The sequence below is a fragment of the Ranitomeya variabilis genome, chromosome 2 (assembly GCF_051348905.1).
Source record: "Ranitomeya variabilis isolate aRanVar5 chromosome 2, aRanVar5.hap1, whole genome shotgun sequence".
In the NCBI taxonomy this organism is placed as follows: Eukaryota; Metazoa; Chordata; class Amphibia; order Anura; family Dendrobatidae; genus Ranitomeya; species Ranitomeya variabilis.
In genome coordinates this window covers 212,218,971-212,237,129 of record NC_135233.1, presented here as the reverse complement: position 1 = coordinate 212,237,129, position 18,159 = coordinate 212,218,971, and the positions used below count along the sequence as shown (strand labels likewise).

General features: G+C 42.7%; 1 protein-coding gene across 2 annotated transcripts in view; it reads left to right on the top strand.

The window, feature by feature from the left end:
- NR5A1 (nuclear receptor subfamily 5 group A member 1) overlaps nucleotides 1-18,159 on the top strand; it is a 311,739-nt gene that overhangs the window by 230,650 nt on the left and 62,930 nt on the right. For both annotated transcript variants that reach the window (XM_077283563.1, XM_077283562.1), the window contains exon 5: nucleotides 10,472-10,591. In XM_077283563.1, coding sequence (XP_077139678.1) covers nucleotides 10,472-10,591 — 120 coding nt within the window. The remainder of the gene's footprint in view (nucleotides 1-10,471; nucleotides 10,592-18,159) is intronic.

The following is an 18,159-nucleotide window of genomic DNA, read 5'->3' as shown; positions in this document are numbered from 1 at the left end:
CTTTCAACCATTACTCACACAGAGTGATGTGTTCAGAAAGCTTGACCTCAACTTTAGGAGGCATGTATGAAGATTCCAGAAATATTATTTTCCAGCTGAATTCTTGTAGATATGCACACATACAGCAGGTAAAAAAAAGTTTTCAGAAACAGGGCTGCAAATACATGAGTTTTTAAGATGGTTGATAGTCAATGAATGAGGAAGGAGGGAGGGATTACTGACATCAGCGATACATCAAAGAGAGACAGTGTGAGAGGAAGGACAAACTTCTAAAGACAGCAAACGTTACTGCATATCAACGAAACATCACAATATAACACAATGATAATGCAATACTGTCTGTATGAAATCCAAATCATGGCACATGACAGGCACACAATGCAAAGATTGAATCCCCTTCTCCCCTTTTTATCTGGTTTCAGATGTGATTTTCATATTGCCCACACTTGTTACTTGCCACAGGTGAGTTTGAACAAGCATCACATGCTTGAAACAAAGATGTGTACCCACAATTTTGGAAAGGTGTCAATTATTTTGTCCTGCCCATTTTTGGGGACTACTGTACAGTACGTTGTATGAAAGTGTCAAAGCTTCAATGTTGTCCCAGGAAAAGATAATAAAATATTTACAAAAAATTTGAGGGGTGTACTCATTTTTGTGATATACTGTAACAATTTTTTTAGCATTAAAGTGTACAAGGAATGTGTTAAGGTGAGAATCACATGGTACAGATTTGTTGATATAGTTTATTACTAAAATATCTGCCTGGTGTAAGTTTACCGTAAATTGGCTTTATGGTATGTGCACTCAATCAGTTAATGCTACATCCAACCCGCAGCATCCAGATGGTACAGCATAGTGGATGGGATTTCAAGAAATCTCATGCCCACTATGCATCCAGAGACATCCGCAGCTTACCTGCGGAGACGGACATGCGGCGCCTATTTCCAGACCGCAGCATGTCAATTTCTCTTGCAGAGACGCTAGTCTCCACAAGACATATTGCACGACTCGTTAAAGGGTTGATTGTGACTTGTAGGATCGCTACTTCCAACAGGTGGCGCTATAGAGTTAAGTCCTCTTTTTCTCAGAAGAGGCAATTTGCATATTTAAATTCCCAGAGGAGCATTGCACGGCGAATAAGCCTCCTTACCTTGACAAGCCAGCTGGTATGCCACTCTCCATAAGGAGAAACGTTACCCCTTAGACCCCAGTCCAGAGCCTCTCACCTAGCCAAATCAGTTCTCATGCTTCGCACTGACGAGGGCCAACAGCCCGAAACACCGTGTCTGCGAATTGAGATACTGATTTGGCTTTTATCCTAAGTCATATTGCACGACTCGTTAAAGGGTTGATTGTGACTTGTAGGATCGCTACTTCCAACAGGTGGCGCTATAGAGTTAAGTCCTCTTTTTCTCAGAAGAGGCAATTTGCATAGTCTCCACAAGAGTAATTTCACCCATACAATGTAATCCACACGGTTCAGTGAACACATGCAGATTCACCTGCATTCAATAGACGGCAGCGCTTTGGATGCAGTGGACCAGCAGACATGTGCTGCGTCCAAAGAGCTGCCAATTCTTGATCGTCTGCACATACCCTTAGAGAGAAGCTAAATGTTCCAACATGCTATTTACCTGCAGATATCAGGTTCGTCTGCAGAGGAATAGCTTTCCAATGCTGTCTGACACCTTAATTGAAAGCTACCAGGAGAGAAAATTTTTTATTCTGCCCAGTAGCTGCCGGATTTCAGTCAGAGTTATGCACAGAGCGGGCTACAGTCATTGCTCATAGTGATGTGAGATGCTACTGTAAGAATGACCCAGCACTTTGACAGCTTGCTCTGCACGGATGCTCTGCAGAGCAAGCTTTCTATCAAAGTGCCGGGGTGTGCTAACAGCTGCCGATCATGATGACGGAGGTCACTCCTCTATGTCTGAAAGCCGGTGTCTCCTGGGAGGAATTAAGTGCTGTGTTGGATCCTTTGTACAATGAATCGAAGCAGCGGTTAAATTAAATCTGTCAGTAGGTTTTAGCTATGCAATCTGACAGCAGCATGATGTAGGGACAGTAAAACCTGATTCCGGAGATGTCACTTAGTTTAGTGGGTGCAGGAGTTAAAATGGTCACAGATTTCTCTGCTACTGACATCCATGAGGGCCACCGGACATCGCCAAGGAAACCTGGGAAACTGAGGTCACGCCACACCAGAGTGTCATTGAGCATGTTATCCAGCTGCAAGAAAGGATGGCTCACATAATGCCTATCATGAGGGAACATTTTCTCTAGACACAGGCTCAAGCGAGGGTATACAACCGATCAGCGAGGCTATTCCACTTGTAACCGGGGGACCGTGTGCTAGTTCTTATTTCTACGGTGTAGAGCAAATTCTTGGCAAAGTGGCAAGGCCCATATGAGATAGTGTAAAAACTTGCGGATGTGAATTACAAGGTACACCAGCTCGATTGCAGGAAGGCGCATCAGGTATACCATGTGAACCTACTCAAACCTTGGTAGGACCGTGAACCCCTGGAAGCTCCTTGCCTAGGGGCCCATCTGGAAGCCAAGGTCAAGGAGGTCGTGTTTGCTGAGATGCTAACTCCGACCCAGAAGCAACAATGTCGAGAACTGCTTCAGCACACAGGTCGTGGAACATGACGTGCTAACAAAGCCGCATGTAAGGGTAAACCTCAAACCCTACAGAATCCCCAAAGCACGCCGGAAGATAATCTCCAAGGAGGAGAAGAGTATGCTCGACCTCAGGGTGACAGAGGAATCCAGAAGTGGCTTGTCAAGTCCCATTGTCCTCGTACCGAAGCTGTCATGTCGGACGCTATTCACACTAGGGCGTCTGACAGACAGCGGTAATTCCGCATTCGTCCACTATGCGCTCAGTGGCGCCGGCTAGATTTCTTCTAGGTTGTCCGGGGTTAATCTAGCTGGTACTCGGACTGGAGGCTGGGTCTCGCCCACTGCCTTTAAATAGTTCTGCTGAACTTTGGGCGTCGCCGATTATGCTTGTGTCTTGTGCCTGGTGATCTCGGTCTGGAGTGGTGGTCTAGGAGAGGAAATATCGTATCTGGTGGTGTATTATCCTTCATCTTATTTCTCCTTCCTATATTTGTATTTGTTTTGCCCTGTGCACATTATAGTGTTTTCCTGTGTGTCTGCGGTGTGGTGCGTTTTTAGTTTTCCCTGTCTGTGCTTTCTGTAGGGGTTGGTGTGAGGTTTTATCACTGGGTGGCGGGTGGAGGTTTCAGCTTAGTACTGAAACAGGAGTCAGGGTCAGACCTGGTGGCCCGGACATGCACACCTTCAGTGTAAACTCTGGGAGAGGGACAGACAGGGTTTCCCTAGTCTGAGGGATATTGCAGGGGCCCGGATAATCAGCTGTATTCTACCCAGTACCCCCGTGACAGAAGCCAAATGGTGAGTGGCGGTTTTGTAACGACTACTGCAAGCTCACTGGGGTGTCCCGATTTGACGCATACCCGATGCCCTGCATGGATGAACTCGTTGAGCGATTGAGACCCGCAAGGTACATCACAACCCTCGACCTGACGAAGAGGTACTGGCAGATCCCTATGTCTCAGAGTGCCAAGGAGAAGACTGTCTTCTCGACGCCGGATGGGTGTTTCCAGTACACCAGAATGCCCTTTGTACTGCAGGGGACCCCAGCTACCTTCCAGAGGGTGATGGATTGAATCTTGGCTCCACATAACAACTATGCTGCAGCCTACTTGGATGACATTGTCATCTTTAGCCAAGACTGGAGTTCGCACCTGCCCAAGGTACAGGCGATCCTCGATGCATTTAGGAAAGTGGGATTCACCATAAGTCCCAAGAAGTGTGCAATAGGAAAGAAAGAGGCAAGGGACTTAGGTTACATCGTTGGGAGAGGCGAAATCAAGTCCCAGTTAAATAAAATAGAGGCAATTCAGGAGTGGCCACAACCGCTCCCCAAGAAGCAAGTGAGGACGTTTCTTGGGATTGTGGGGTATTACCGGTGTTTTATCCCGAACCTTGCCATAATTGACGCACCGCTAAAAGATCTCCTTTTGGGCACAAAGTCGACGATGGTGAAATGGACTCCTGATACAGATATGGCATTTCAAGAATTCAAGCGGTCTCTGATGCAATCACCCGGTTCTGGTCGCCCCAGACTTTAGCAAAGAATTTGTGGTCCAGACCTGTGCTTCAGAAGTTGGGTTGGGAGCCGTGCTGTCACAGGAAATAAATGGAGAAGAGCATCCCATCCTATACCTGAGCCAAAAACTCTCTTCTTGCGAGAAAAATTATGCTGTTGTTGAGAGAGTGTTTAGCTATAAAATGGGCCATAGATACCCTGAAATACTACCTGCTAGGATGTAGGTTTAAGTTGGTGTCAGACCATGCACCTCTGAGATGGTTGAGAGAGAAGAAGGGTAAGAACGCCAGGATGACTAGGTGGTTCTTAGCCCTTCAAGACTTCATATTCCATGTAGAGCATAGGCCAGGGAAGATACATGGCAACACGTATGCTCTCTCCCAAATTCCCTGCTTAGTGTCTGAAGGTGCCAAAACCCCTGGCTTTCGGCAGAGGGGGGGGGGGGGGAATATGAGACTGGGTCACTGGCACAGTGCATGAAGGAAGATGCATGTCACTACGCATACTGCAGTCAGTGATGTACAACCAGATTATTTTGCCTCCAGCATGCTAAGTCCTGAGAGGGTTAATTTTAAAGTTACAGTGGGGTGGTTTTATGTGAGCACCCAGAGTGGGAAGGAGGTTGCTCACCGTATCCCCTCTTGCAGAGCAGACACCGGCATGTGTACCAGCAGGACCTGCGGTGACGTCATGATCATGTGATTATCATATGGTCCTGGTTAAATACCTGGACATGAGACAGTCGGTGTGTGTTGGGAGAGGACGCATTCCCGCATGGCTCCAGGAGGTGCTGAGGACATTGGCAGGCATCTGCAGGTGGAACCTGCAGAGAAAACGACTCTGTTGAACTTTGTTTCGTTTTCCGTTAAGCCAGGAAGGCTCTGCTTTTCTTTTCCTGAACCCTGCCTTGGTCTATGCTGACTTTAATAAACCAGTAGGTGTTTCACTATTAAAGTGTTCCTGTGTCTACCTGAAGAAGCAGCTAAGCGTGTCAACCCCTCTCAGTGTTAATATACTCACCTACTGTCGCTTTCTCCAGGATACAGCTCCATTCTGTTCTGCTTCTGTGGCGCCACAAATCTTCAGACTTTCTGGATCACACTACGCTTTGCGTGACTGAGAAGTGACTTTTACAATGTGGAGTGTCAGAACGAGACTTATGGCTTACGCAGAATGCAACATAGAATGACCCAGGGAATCTGAAGGGTGGTGACTTCACTGAGAAAAGAAGTAGTGCCCTGGATCCCAGAGAAACCAGCGATAAGTGATTATATTAATACACACAGTACACTACATGCACAAATACACAGATTTAACGAAAAAAATATTCACGGGAGTGCTTATTTAATCAGTGGTGGGTGAGTGGTTGGACTAGCAGGCACGGGGCCAGTTATCCTGTACTGATAGTCTGCTGATTAAACACTGATTATATTGAAACATCAAAACCGTCCACTGGAATTAGGGTCTCTGCGTCTACGTTGTGTTGCATAACAAAATCTGCTGACAGGTTCCCTTTATAAGGTTGTTTTCCATCATTTTTCAGCAAAAATAGTTATTAATGCTATTCTGTTCTTGATGATTTTCTGTAGCTTTTCCAAAACTTTTTACTTGCTTTTCACTCCTTTCTCTTTGTTACATTTTCATGAAAATTCAGTTTTAATTTATTTTTGTTCACTGAGATGTATAATAGGTAACATTATGCAATCCAAAGAGGTTAACAAAACAATATTGCATTTTTCAACATTGGAAACATATTGGCAATGTTATCGCAAAGGACAGAAGTCTATTCACCGAGAGACAATGTTTATTGTATTAGTTGCAAGTACATACAGTAAAACGGTCGCATTGTTCAATACGTCTATTCTTGATTCACAAGGTTAGAAACTTAGCTGCTTCAAGTAAAACGTCAGTGTGCTTAGTGATGTAACTTAGCTAAATAACCTGGAATCAGACATGAAGTGTACAATGGAATTGGAAGTTTAGGAAAATGGATAAATACATTCCTGCAAGGCCATGAAGGATTAATGGGATCTGAAAGCTGCTCATCTCATTGACTGGTAAAGAGTGATTTCAATAGGAGCTACCTAAACCTAATCACATGATACAGTGGGGGAAATAAGTATTTGATCCATTGCTGATTTTGTAAGTTTGCCCACTGTCAAAGACATGAACAGTCTATCATTTTAAGGGAAGGTTAATTTTAACATTGAGAGATAGAATATCAAAAATAAAATCCAGAAAATCACATTGTATAAATTCTACACATTTATTTGCATTTTGCAGTGAGAAATAAGTATTTGATCCCTCTGGCAACCAAGACTTAATACTTGGTGGCCACACCCTTGTTGGCAAGCACAGCAGTCAGACGTTTTTTGTAGTTGATGATGAGGTTTGCGCACATGTCAGGAGGAATTTTGCTCCACTCCTCTTTGCAGATCATCTCTAAATCATTAAGATTTTGACTGTCACTTGGCAACTCAGAGCTTCAATTCCCTCCATAAGTTTTCTATGGGATTAAGGTCTGGAGACTGGCTAGGCCACTCCATAACCTTAATGTGCTCTTTTTGAGCCACTCCTTTGTTGCCTTGGCTGTATGTTTTGGGTCAGTGTCTTGCTGGAAGACCCAGCCACGACCCATTTTTAATGTCCGGGCAGAGGGAAGGAGGTTGTCACTCAGGATTTTACGGTACATGGCTCCATCCATTCTCCCATTGATGTGGTGAAGTAGTCCTGTGCCCTTAGCAGAGAAACACCCCCAAAACATGTTTCCACTTCCATGCTTGACAGTGGGACTGTGTCCTTTGGGTCAAAGGCAGCATTTCTCTTCCTCCAAACATGACGAGTTGAGGTAATGCCGAAGAGCTCAATTTATGTCTCATCTGACCACAGCACCTTCTCCCAGTCACTCACAGAATCATCCAGGGGTTCAATGGCAAACTTCAGACGGGCCTGCACATGTGCCTTCTTGAGCTGGGGGACTTTGTGGGCACTGCAGGATTTTAAACCTTTACGGCGTAATGTGTTGCCAATGGTTTTCTTGGTGACTGTGGTCCCAGCTGCATTGAGATCATTAACAAATTCCCCTGTGTAGTTTTAGGCTGATCTCTCACCTTCCTTATGATCAAGGATACCCCATGAGGTGAGATTTTACATGGTGCCCCAGATTGATGTCGATTGACAGTCATTTTGTATTTCTTCCATTTTCTTACTATTGCACCAACAGTTGTCTCCTTCTCACCCAGCGTCTTACTTATGGTTTTGTAGTCCATTCCAGCTTTGTGCAGGTCTATGATCTTGTCCCTGACATCCTTAGAAAGCTCTTTGGTCTTGCCCATGTTGTAGAGGTTAGAGTCTGACTGATTGAGTCTGTGGACAGGAGTCTTTTATAAAGGTGACTATGTAAGACAGCTGTCTTTAATGCAGGTAACAAGTTGATTAGGAGCTCCTAACTGGTCTGTGGGAGCCAGAACCTAATGGTTGGTAGGGGATTAAATACTTATTTCTCACTGTAAAATGCAAATACATTGATATAATTTATACAATGTGATTTTCTGGAATTTATTTTTTATATTCTATCTCTCAATGTTAAAATTAACCTACCCTTAAAATTATAGACTGTTCATGTCTTTGTCAGTGGGCAAACTTACAAAATCAGCAAGGGATCAAATACTTATTTCCCCCAGTGTAGCTGATAAGTACAATATTGGTGGGTGAGTGAACTCTCAGGCTGACATGGTGCCCTAGTATGAATGGAGTGGTGGTGGTGCATGTGTTCTGCCACTTTATTAATATTCTATGGGGCTGCCTAAAATAGCGCCTCCATCCAAGCTGGTGATCGATGAGACTCTCAATGGTTGGACCCCCACAATCTAGTTATCAGCTTTACTATGGATAGGTGATGACTCATTTCTACTGGAATACCCTACAAGGCTGGAATCAGATGAAGTTCTAAGCAGTTATGGTAGGTTTGTTACTCATAGTCCAGTGCATTCTCAGTTTGGGCACTCTTATTGGACATTTGACCAGGTTACTGGACAACCAGTTCTTAATGTGTGCTGAATGTGTTTCTGGCAGGTACGATACTCCATTCACAAAACTTACAAAGTTATTCCTTACCATACATTAAAGCCTTTAAGACTTAACATCCCTATGTCTCTTAAGTGACTCCTCCAACACCTTACTGTTTCTTATTCCTCCTGGCTACAATGGCCATGATGATGACTTGCACTGTCCTACAAGGCAGCTAGGAAGGATATAATTTTCCATAAGCTTCAGTTACTCTGACTGTCTCTGAGCCCACTGGCACAGTCTTGATCTTTAACGTTTGAACTTGGGTATTTTCCTCTTCTGACTTTTGAGCAGGTCTCTGTCTCACCATACGCCATACCAAACACACTCACTCCTACCTACAAATCACAGCTGTGCATAGCTCTCTGCATCATAATTTTCTCAGTAACATTAGCGCAGATCTTCAAATGCAATGACTTCTCGCTGATATCACCTCCACCTCCACAGGATGGTGTCCTGGAAACTTATTCCTCATGTCTTCTACTCAACCAGGAGATGGTGACACCGTCAAGTGCCATTGCTCTTAATGAACGTGTTGAGCTGGTGCATGGACTCTTGTGGAGTATAATGAAGCATAACATGACATGTAGAAGCATTAATAAGCCTCCCATAAAGGCATATGGAGCGCCCCAGTAGGGCTATGGGGTACTCGGTACCGGGTCCTTCGGGTCTCGGAGGGGATTTCACGGTGGCTGACCCAGTCCGTGGCCCTTGGGACGTCCAATGTAAATGGGGGAAAGGTCTTTAAAGGGATAATGTTCGTGACGCCACCTGTGGTATTCGGTCAGGATGACCAACGCTGCTTAGGGGTCCGCTGGGGTGATGTAATGGAAGCTAGATGGTACACCTTCCCACAGGTGAAGTGTATCCCCAGGGCTTCCCAGAGTGTAGGAGGTGAATGGTGTGAGGTGCAGTGAAGAACGAGGACACAAGGTTGCAGTCTCTTTACCTTTACTGAAGACTTCAGCATCCACAGTCCAGGGTACCGACCACAGGGTAGGCAGAGTCTGCCGGTCCGAAGGCAAATCCAGAGTCCCCTTATCCAGGTGGAAATCAGTAGCCTTCCTCTAGCGCCTGTGTGTTGTAGTACCTCCCTGCTGAGCTTCTCGGTAAGGTCCTCACAACTGTTGTTGGTGTTCTATATGATATTTCTCTTTCTCTCTGTCCCCCTGATGGAATGGATAGGACAAACACGTATGACTGGTGGCCTGAGGCTTTTTACAGGGACTCTATCACGCCCGGCCCCCACAAGTTGCCACCGTGCCTCCCGGGTATGGGTCGGGCAGGTAACGTGGAATTACCTGTCCTGCCGGTCTCTGGAGCAAGGCTTGGGGATTATTACTCCCTCGGTGTTCCGGCTACCGGTTTCTGCGCCTCAGAAAGGAGGCAGCCTTTTACAGGGCAGAACTCCTTCTGGATTCCTCTCCTTGTGCTATGACTTCGTTTCTCACCCTCCGCAATACAATTCTCTTTCGTGTCCTTTCTTAGGATGCTGCCGCACATGGGACAGGCGCAGCTCCGTGGCCTTCTGTCTAGGCCTCTGACAGGATCCCACCCTTGTCAGGGACCCCCCTGTCTGCACCTGTTTGATGTTCCTCCTTCCCCTCTGGCTGCCTGGGTGAGCCCAGTCAGCTTCTACCTAACTTCCTAGCCAGACCACCAGTTTTACCTAATTGTGAGGAGTGCCCTAATAGATAGGAGCGTAGCACCCCCTGGTGGGCTGGAGTGTGAAGTGTGTTGTGTGGTTTGTGATACCTGGTAAAGAGATCTCCTTTATTGCCTTCAGATGTAAAATCACTCCCCCCTAGAGGAGAATGGTGTTACTGCAACGACCAGGACTCTGGGGCGCTGCACATACGTATCTCTGCCACACTTTGTAAGGGGGGGAATAGTCTTCATGTGAATGGATCCAGCAGGAAGGAGAACTCTAGACTGTGACTTGAGCTTCCACAAAATCCACACGTGAGAAGAGCCTATGGAAAGAAAATCCAGACCTATAATTACCACACCTATAACATGCTGCATTTTCAGAACAAAAAAAAAAATCTTTCACCCAAATGATGCAACAAAAATTGCAAAGTTCTGTCTATTTTACTATAAACTTTAATGTAACATCTGCTGGTAGCATTTTTGTACAGCATGATTCCACAGAATATTCTCCCTTTTTGGCCTCCAATTAATTTGACTCTGTTTCCAATGCTATTGAGATTGCAATTCCACTATTTCACATTATCCATTATCTATTTTGTTTTCTAGGTCAGCGATCAGATGATTTTGTTGCAAAATTGCTGGAGTGAGCTATTAGTCTTTGACCATGTCTACAGGCAAATGCAACACAGCAAAGAGAATAGCATCCTACTGGTGACTGGGCAGGAGGTAAGCTAGAAAAAATGTGTGTGTGTATAGTATATATACATTTAAAAAAAAAAATAGATGGGTGAAACAAATATATATTATTATATATATTTTTTTACAAAAAAAAAAAAATATATATATATAATATTTTAATATCTATATATATCTATATCTCTCTCTATCTATCTCTCTATCTATATATATATATATATATATATGTATATTTTAATATCTATATCTATATTTATTAATATATATATATATATATATAATATATGTATATCTTTTCATATATATATTATATAAATTATTATTAATTATAATATATAATATAATATATAATATATTATAATATAATATAATTATAATTATTATATATAATATACATATATATTATCTATCTATGTATATCTTTTAATATATATATTATCTATATCTACACCTATATCTATCTATCTATCTATCTATCTATGTGTATATATATATATATATATATATATATATATATATATATATATATATATATATATATATATATATATATATATATATATATATATATATATTTATTTATATATATAATAATAATATTTTGGTTAAAACCAATCAGGGGGGATTTGATTTACCCAAAATGTTTGTTTGTTTACATCAGTTTTGTGTTGTCCCCCCCATAAAATCCCTGTATAATGTATGAGCTGATCTAGTACCTATCATGGAGTGATTTTGCAGAATCCAGCACTGAATGAACTCATTCTAGAATTTCTATCTATCCTAAAGGATAGACCGCAATGATATAATAGTATACTATAATAAAATGTTACTTTATTATTATATTATTATAAATCAGATCGCAGGAATGATTAATTGCCAGTGTTCCTTGGGTTCCCGTGTAATTTCAGTGCATGCTGGGGACATACAGTCCAGTTGTAAGCAGATGCTACTTGTTTAGTTTAGAGGTTTCTTTTTTTTTCTCATTTTTAATTATTTTTTTTTTCGGGCTCCAGGATTGTTGCTGCACAAAAGGCACAAACAATGATCTTGCAGAGAGATACAAGGTATCCACAAACACAGGCAGGGAGGGCTTTGTCATGGCTTTCACCAGCACTCAATAGGGGGACAGTGTGGCCCGGAGAGGCATATTTCTCAAGAGAAGTGACACATCCCCCATCTGTATTTACAGAAAGAGCTGTGAGAATAAGCTGCCGAATATATTTGGTAACTAACGGCCAGTTTCCCAGATATAGGTAATTCGTTAGGTAGCAGAAGAAAGAGTGCATGCAATTGTTTCCTAATTAGCATTGTTTACCGGAGTCTCAAAGGTCGGAACACATACGGTCACAGGCTCGAATTTTCACACTGGCTTTTATATGACTAACGAAAAGCATATGCATTTAGCTCTAAATCTGTTTTCGACACTAAAAGGGTCCATTTACGTTGTGCGATGTGCAGTGTCTTACGGCCGACAGTCAGATACATGTTTGGTCATTTAATACCCTGTTTACACAGGCTGATCTGGCTTGAGATGGTCACTGAACCAGAGATCATTCAGTGCACGTAGGCTGCCGTTCTTCTTGACAGCGCAGGTCCTGTTTACACAGGACAATGTGCTGCCGAGAAGGATTATCTTTTGTGCAAACGAAAATATAATTTCACCCAACAAACCCAACAAATGTGATCGCCAGCCTGCACAATTATTCTGAAACAAGCATTCCCACACTCGTCTTGTAGTGTAAATGTACCTTAACCCTTTACAGACATCCGCTGTACATGGCTGTGTTTTACAGCCTCTAACAATTACGCGTGGAGCGCCACCCTCGATTGTTACATGTTAACAATATGCCGGCCATGACGTAATCACTGGTCGCCAATTGGTTGCTAGGACAGCTGGAGATCGGTTGAAGACCTCCCTGCTTGTCATTATGGAGCGCCTCTAAAACTCTACCTGTTGACAGGTTTCAAATAAGACGGTGATTTTTACTATATACAGCAATGCTAAGGTATCACCGTATATAGCACAAGCAATCAGAGGATCACAGAATAAAGTCCCCCAAGGAGACTAACTAGTACAATGAAAAGTAAAAAAAAAAAAAAAAAAAGTTTTCAAAAATATGAAAAAAAAAAAGTTAAAATCCCCCATTAAAACTAAAGATAATAATCAAAACATACAAGTATGTGGCATTAAGGTATATATACCAAAAGCGCTATCACACTTTTGAAACCTGCAGCTGATAGTTACACAGTACCACCGGTCTGTGACAATATAAATAATGTAATTAAAAAAGGCTAGAACTATCTGCGCTGGAGTCAAAAAGTAAGGGAACCATTAAATAATCAAACAGATTCAACTGCTGCGAATAAATATATAAAAAACATGTGTATAATAACCTGGTGATGAAAGCAGGAACCTGAAGATACGACCGCCAGTGTAGTTGTCTTTATCCACTATGTCCTTCTGTTAGTCAGTTCATTCATATAGTCCGGGATAAATGCAGTCCGTTCACAGGCTTGGCAAAAAATCCTCAAAGGTACGAGACGCAGGTACTGTCCCGGCCGGTGACAGAGAATCCCGCGCTCGTTACCTCCGTGCAGGGTAAAATATAAAAATAATTAACCTGATCGGTAAACACCATAAACGGAAAAATATCAAGAACGCCAAAGTTACGTTTTTTTGGTTGCTGCAATGCCACAGAACATGCTGTAACAAGTGATAAAAACGTAACACCTATCCCAAAATGTTATCAATAAAAAGGTCGTCTCACCCCACAAATAATAAGCCGTCATGCAGCTCTATCGACTGAAAAATAAAAACGTTATGGATCTGGAAAATGGCAACATGAACAAAAATTATTTTTTTTTAACTTCTTTTTTTTTTTCACCACTAAAACAATAAAAAAAAATCAACATGTTTGGTATTGCCATAACTGTACTGATGAGCAGAATCCTACTGTGATGTCATTTTTACAACACAATGTACGTCATGAAAATGATTCCCAAAAAACGGTGTCAGAATTGCGGGGTTTTTTTTCACAATTTCACCACATTTAGAATTTTTTTTGGGTTGCTTTCCAGTACATTATGTGTTAAAACGAATGGGGGCTTTTAAAAGTACAACTCATCCCATAAAAAAATAAATCCTCATAGGTCCATGTGACATAAAAATTTTTTAAAAAATGTTATAGTACTGGGTAAAAAAAAGAGAGGAAAAAATGAAAATGCAAAAACCGAAATTGGCCCCATCGGGAAAGGGTTAAAGGCGGGTTTGCATTAGGTAATGTTGCGGTGTTAATCAGTCGCCAATTGGTAAACATTTTCCTATTAGCGGTTGTTAAATAGTCTGTTTACACAGGCAGACAAACGCTTCAGATCCACCCTGGACAGTCAGTACTGTGCGCATAGTCTGTCACTTCTCGGCAGCGTAGGTCAGGATGACGTGCTGCCGAGAATAGTGATCTTAAAGATTGTTTCAGCCAATGATTCAGCATTTTGCTTGTTCATCAGGTGATCAGCAGACTGTTTTGACTGTAATGATTTCGGTCCTCTTAACAATGAGAATATTTACAACATTATATCTGTTATGAATTGTATTACAACTCATGTAGTTTATGTTATAGAGCTTAAATATGCTGTTTGCATTCTGTGTGCCGTACGGCTTGTAAACTTAAAGTTAGAATAGGGGAACCTATTATACCACACCCTTTAGACACTAAGCGCTGTCTCTTGGGTCTATCGCCCCATTTTATGAAACAAACTAGAGAGATACTTTCCAATTATCTGTGTATGATATTAAGAGTCAACTGCCCCATGAGGGGAGGAGATTGGGTCAGTAATGATTTTGACGCCAGAGGCTTTATGGCTTCTTTCTCTTGGCACTCGCTCTCCAAAATATCTAAACTATGTAGTTTTTTTTCTCATCCATCTAATGCACTCTATGTCACTTTGTCTATTGTCCATTCGACTGTTTATACGGTGCTGTGAATTCACTTTATCTTTTTCAAGCCTTAGAGGGCATGTGTTACCATTTACATCCACGTTAACTTCCGGGGGTGTTTCCTGTAAAACTTCTTCTTTTACTTTTATGATTAGCACGTTTCCTGCAGCGGTGCTCCAGGTGCGCCGAACGTCTGTGGAGAAAATCTAATCTGCCCGAAGATTTCATTCATTATAAGTTCATGTTAAAAACATACAACTCTGCCCTTCACCTCTCCAAACAAACCTATTTCAACACCCTCATCACCTCGCTGTCCAATAACCCTAAACGTCTCTTTGACACTTTCCGGTCCCTACTCAACCCAAGAGAGCAGGCCCCAACCACAGATCTCCACGCTGACGATCTGGCCAATTACTTCAAAGAAAAAATTGACCACATTCGACAGGAAATCATTTCCCAATCTCTTCATACCAAGCACTGTCCTCCCTCCCCCACTGCATCTAGTTCACTCTCTGACTTTGAACCAGTTACAGAAGAAGAAGTAAGCAGGCTCCTTGCATCTTCTCGCCCGACCACTTGCACCAGCGACCCCATTCCGTCGCATCTCCTCCAGTCCCTTTCCCCGGCTGTCACCTCTCACCTAACAAAAATATTCAACCTTTCCCTCACTTCCGGTATTTTTCCCTCCTCATTTAAGCATGCCATCATACATCCACTACTTAAAAAGCCCTCCCTCGATCAAAATTGTGCCGCTAATTATAGACCTGTCTCTAATCTTCCCTTCATCTCTAAACTCCTGGAACGCCTGGTCCACTCCCGTCTTACCCGCTATCTCTCAGATAATTCTCTTCTCGACCCTCTTCAATCTGGTTTCCGCTCTTTACACTCTACTGAAACTGCCCTCACTAAAGTCTCTAATGACCTACTAACAGCTAAATCTAATGGTCACTATTCCATGCTAATTCTCTTGGATCTCTCCACAGCATTCGACACTGTGGATCATCAGCTCCTCCTCACTATGCTCCGCTCCATCGGCCTCAAGGACACCGTTCTCTCTTGGTTCTCCTCCTATCTCTCTGGCCGATCCTTCACTGTTTGTTTTGCTGGTTCCTCCTCCTCTCACCTTCCCCTTACTGTTGGGGTTCCTCAAGGATCAGTCCTAGGCCCCCTCCTCTTCTCTTTGTATACTGCCCCTATTGGACAAACAATCAGTAGATTTGGTTTCCAGTACCATCTCTATGCTGACGACACCCAATTATATACCTCTTCTCCTGTTATCACGCCGACCTTTTTAGAAAACACCAGTGATTGTCTTACCGCTGTCTCTAACATCATGTCCTCCCTCTATCTGAAACTGAACCTGTCAAAAACTGAACTCCTCGTGTTCTCTCCCTCTACAAACCTACCTTTGCCCGACATTGCCATCTCTGTGTGCGGTTCCACCATTACTCCAAAGCAACATGCCCGCTGCCTTGGAGTCATCCTTGATTCCGAGCTTTCATTCACCCCCCACATCCGATCACTGGCTCGCTCTTCTTATCTGCATCTCAAAAACATTTCCAGAATTCGCCCTTTTCTTACTTTCGACTCTGCAAAAACTCTTACTGTCTCACTTATTCATTCTCGTCTGGACTATTGTAACTCTCTACTAATTGGCCTACCTTTTACCAGACTCTCCCCGCTCCAATCTGTCCTGAATGCTGCTGCCAGGATCATATTCCTCGCCAACCGTTACACCGATGCCTCTACCTTGTGCCAGTCATTACACTGGCTACCCATCCAATCCAGAATCCAGTACAAAACTACTACCCTCATCCACAAAGCACTCCATGGCTCAGCACCACCCTACATCTCCTCTCTGGTCTCAGTCTACCAACCTACCCGTGCCCTCCGCTCTGCTAATGACCTCAGGTTAGCATCCTCAATAATCAGAACCTCCCACTCCCGTCTCCAAGACTTTACACGTGCGGCGCCGATTCTTTGGAATGCACTACCTAGGTTAATACAATTAATCCCCAATCCCCACAGTTTTAAGCGTGCACTAAAAACTCATTTGTTCAGATTGGCCTACCGCCTCAACGCATTAACCTAATTATCCCTGTGTGGCCTATTAATAAAAAACAACAACATAATCACGTTCCTCCATCATGTTCTCATACACTTTATGCAGTTAATAGCCTCTGTGTCTGTACTGTTACATACTTAGGCAGTTAACTGGTTCATGCAGCTTTACATGAACACCCGAGCCTTACACTATGGCTGGTCCAAATAACTAAAGCAATTGTTACCATCCACCTCTTGTGTCTCCCCTTTTCCTCATAGATTGTAAGCTTGCGAGCAGGGCCCTCATTCCTCCTGGTATCTGTTTTGAACTGTGATTTCTGTTATGCTGTAATGTCTGTTGTCTGTATAAGTCCCCTCTATAAGTTGTAAAGCGCTGCGGAATATGTTGGCGCTATATAAATAAAATTATTATTATTATTATTATTATTATTATTATTATTCCGCCATGTAAAATAAAAATGGCTTGTACTCCCCTCCGGCGTCGGCGCCGATCCAGCGATGTTGATGTTGTGTCTTCCAGGACTCGCTTGTTGTAATGTCACTTGAGCCCCGCAGCCAATCAGTGGCCTCTTCACTCTCACTTCCTTCTGACAAAACTAACTTCCTGAGGAAGTCAAAACTACTGCTGCTCTCTCACTTCCTCCGGCTGCCAGTTTAGTGTGAAGGAAATGAGGGTGAAATGGCTGCTGATTGTCTGCAGGGCTCGTGTGACATAAAAATGTCACACAAGCCCCAGGAGACCCAGCATCAACAACTGAATGAGGCCTTATACAGAGATGATGGTCATTCCGTGATTAGGACGGACCACTGGACTCCTAATCCCCGAATGCTGAAAATGTCATTTCTACATGCATTGATTAACATTTTGACATATGTCCAGTTGGTGTTTATATATGAGCACACAGATCTGCGGTATAAAGCATAGAGCAGGGATTAAACTGCAGCTAGACAGGACAGCCTCTATTTCTAGTGAAGGGTCAGTGCAGCAAAAAGCTACAAAGTATTCTACCGTGAAAAAAATCTATCAGCCTGTGCGCACAATCCTTAGGTCGCTCCCCCTTTTGATTCATATTGCATAATGTAAAATAGGATCAAAACTAAATGTAAAATCTTTTGTAATGTATTACAGCTCTACTGTAAAAGGTACACAGGGTGTACAAGGGGTTAAAGGTGTTGTCTAAGATAAGTCCCCAAAAAGAGCCACTCGTATCCATGGGCACTAGTGGGTTTTGAGATTCAATACCGACACAGCCAACAGGCTGGAGTGGCGTTGTTTCGGGGGGAAAAGCAGACCTTGTTTTTGCACTTCTGTGTCTGAATCACTGAGCATATCTTTTTGATACTATAAGTGCTTATATAAAGTACAGATTTTATCAAATGCTTTAGTTTGGATTAAAGATGATTTTTAAGAAATGAATCAGAAGCGCACAGTAAATGTATTATCCTCATTTCTTTACAGTGACATTGAAAGTATGAAGTACATTTTTTGACGGAACGCAGAATGAAACACACTGTGTCCTCCTTTTCGTTTACTCTGTTTTGCTTCCTAATAGAATTAACACATAGAAATATGGAAATAAAGCTTCCTTATTAGTCT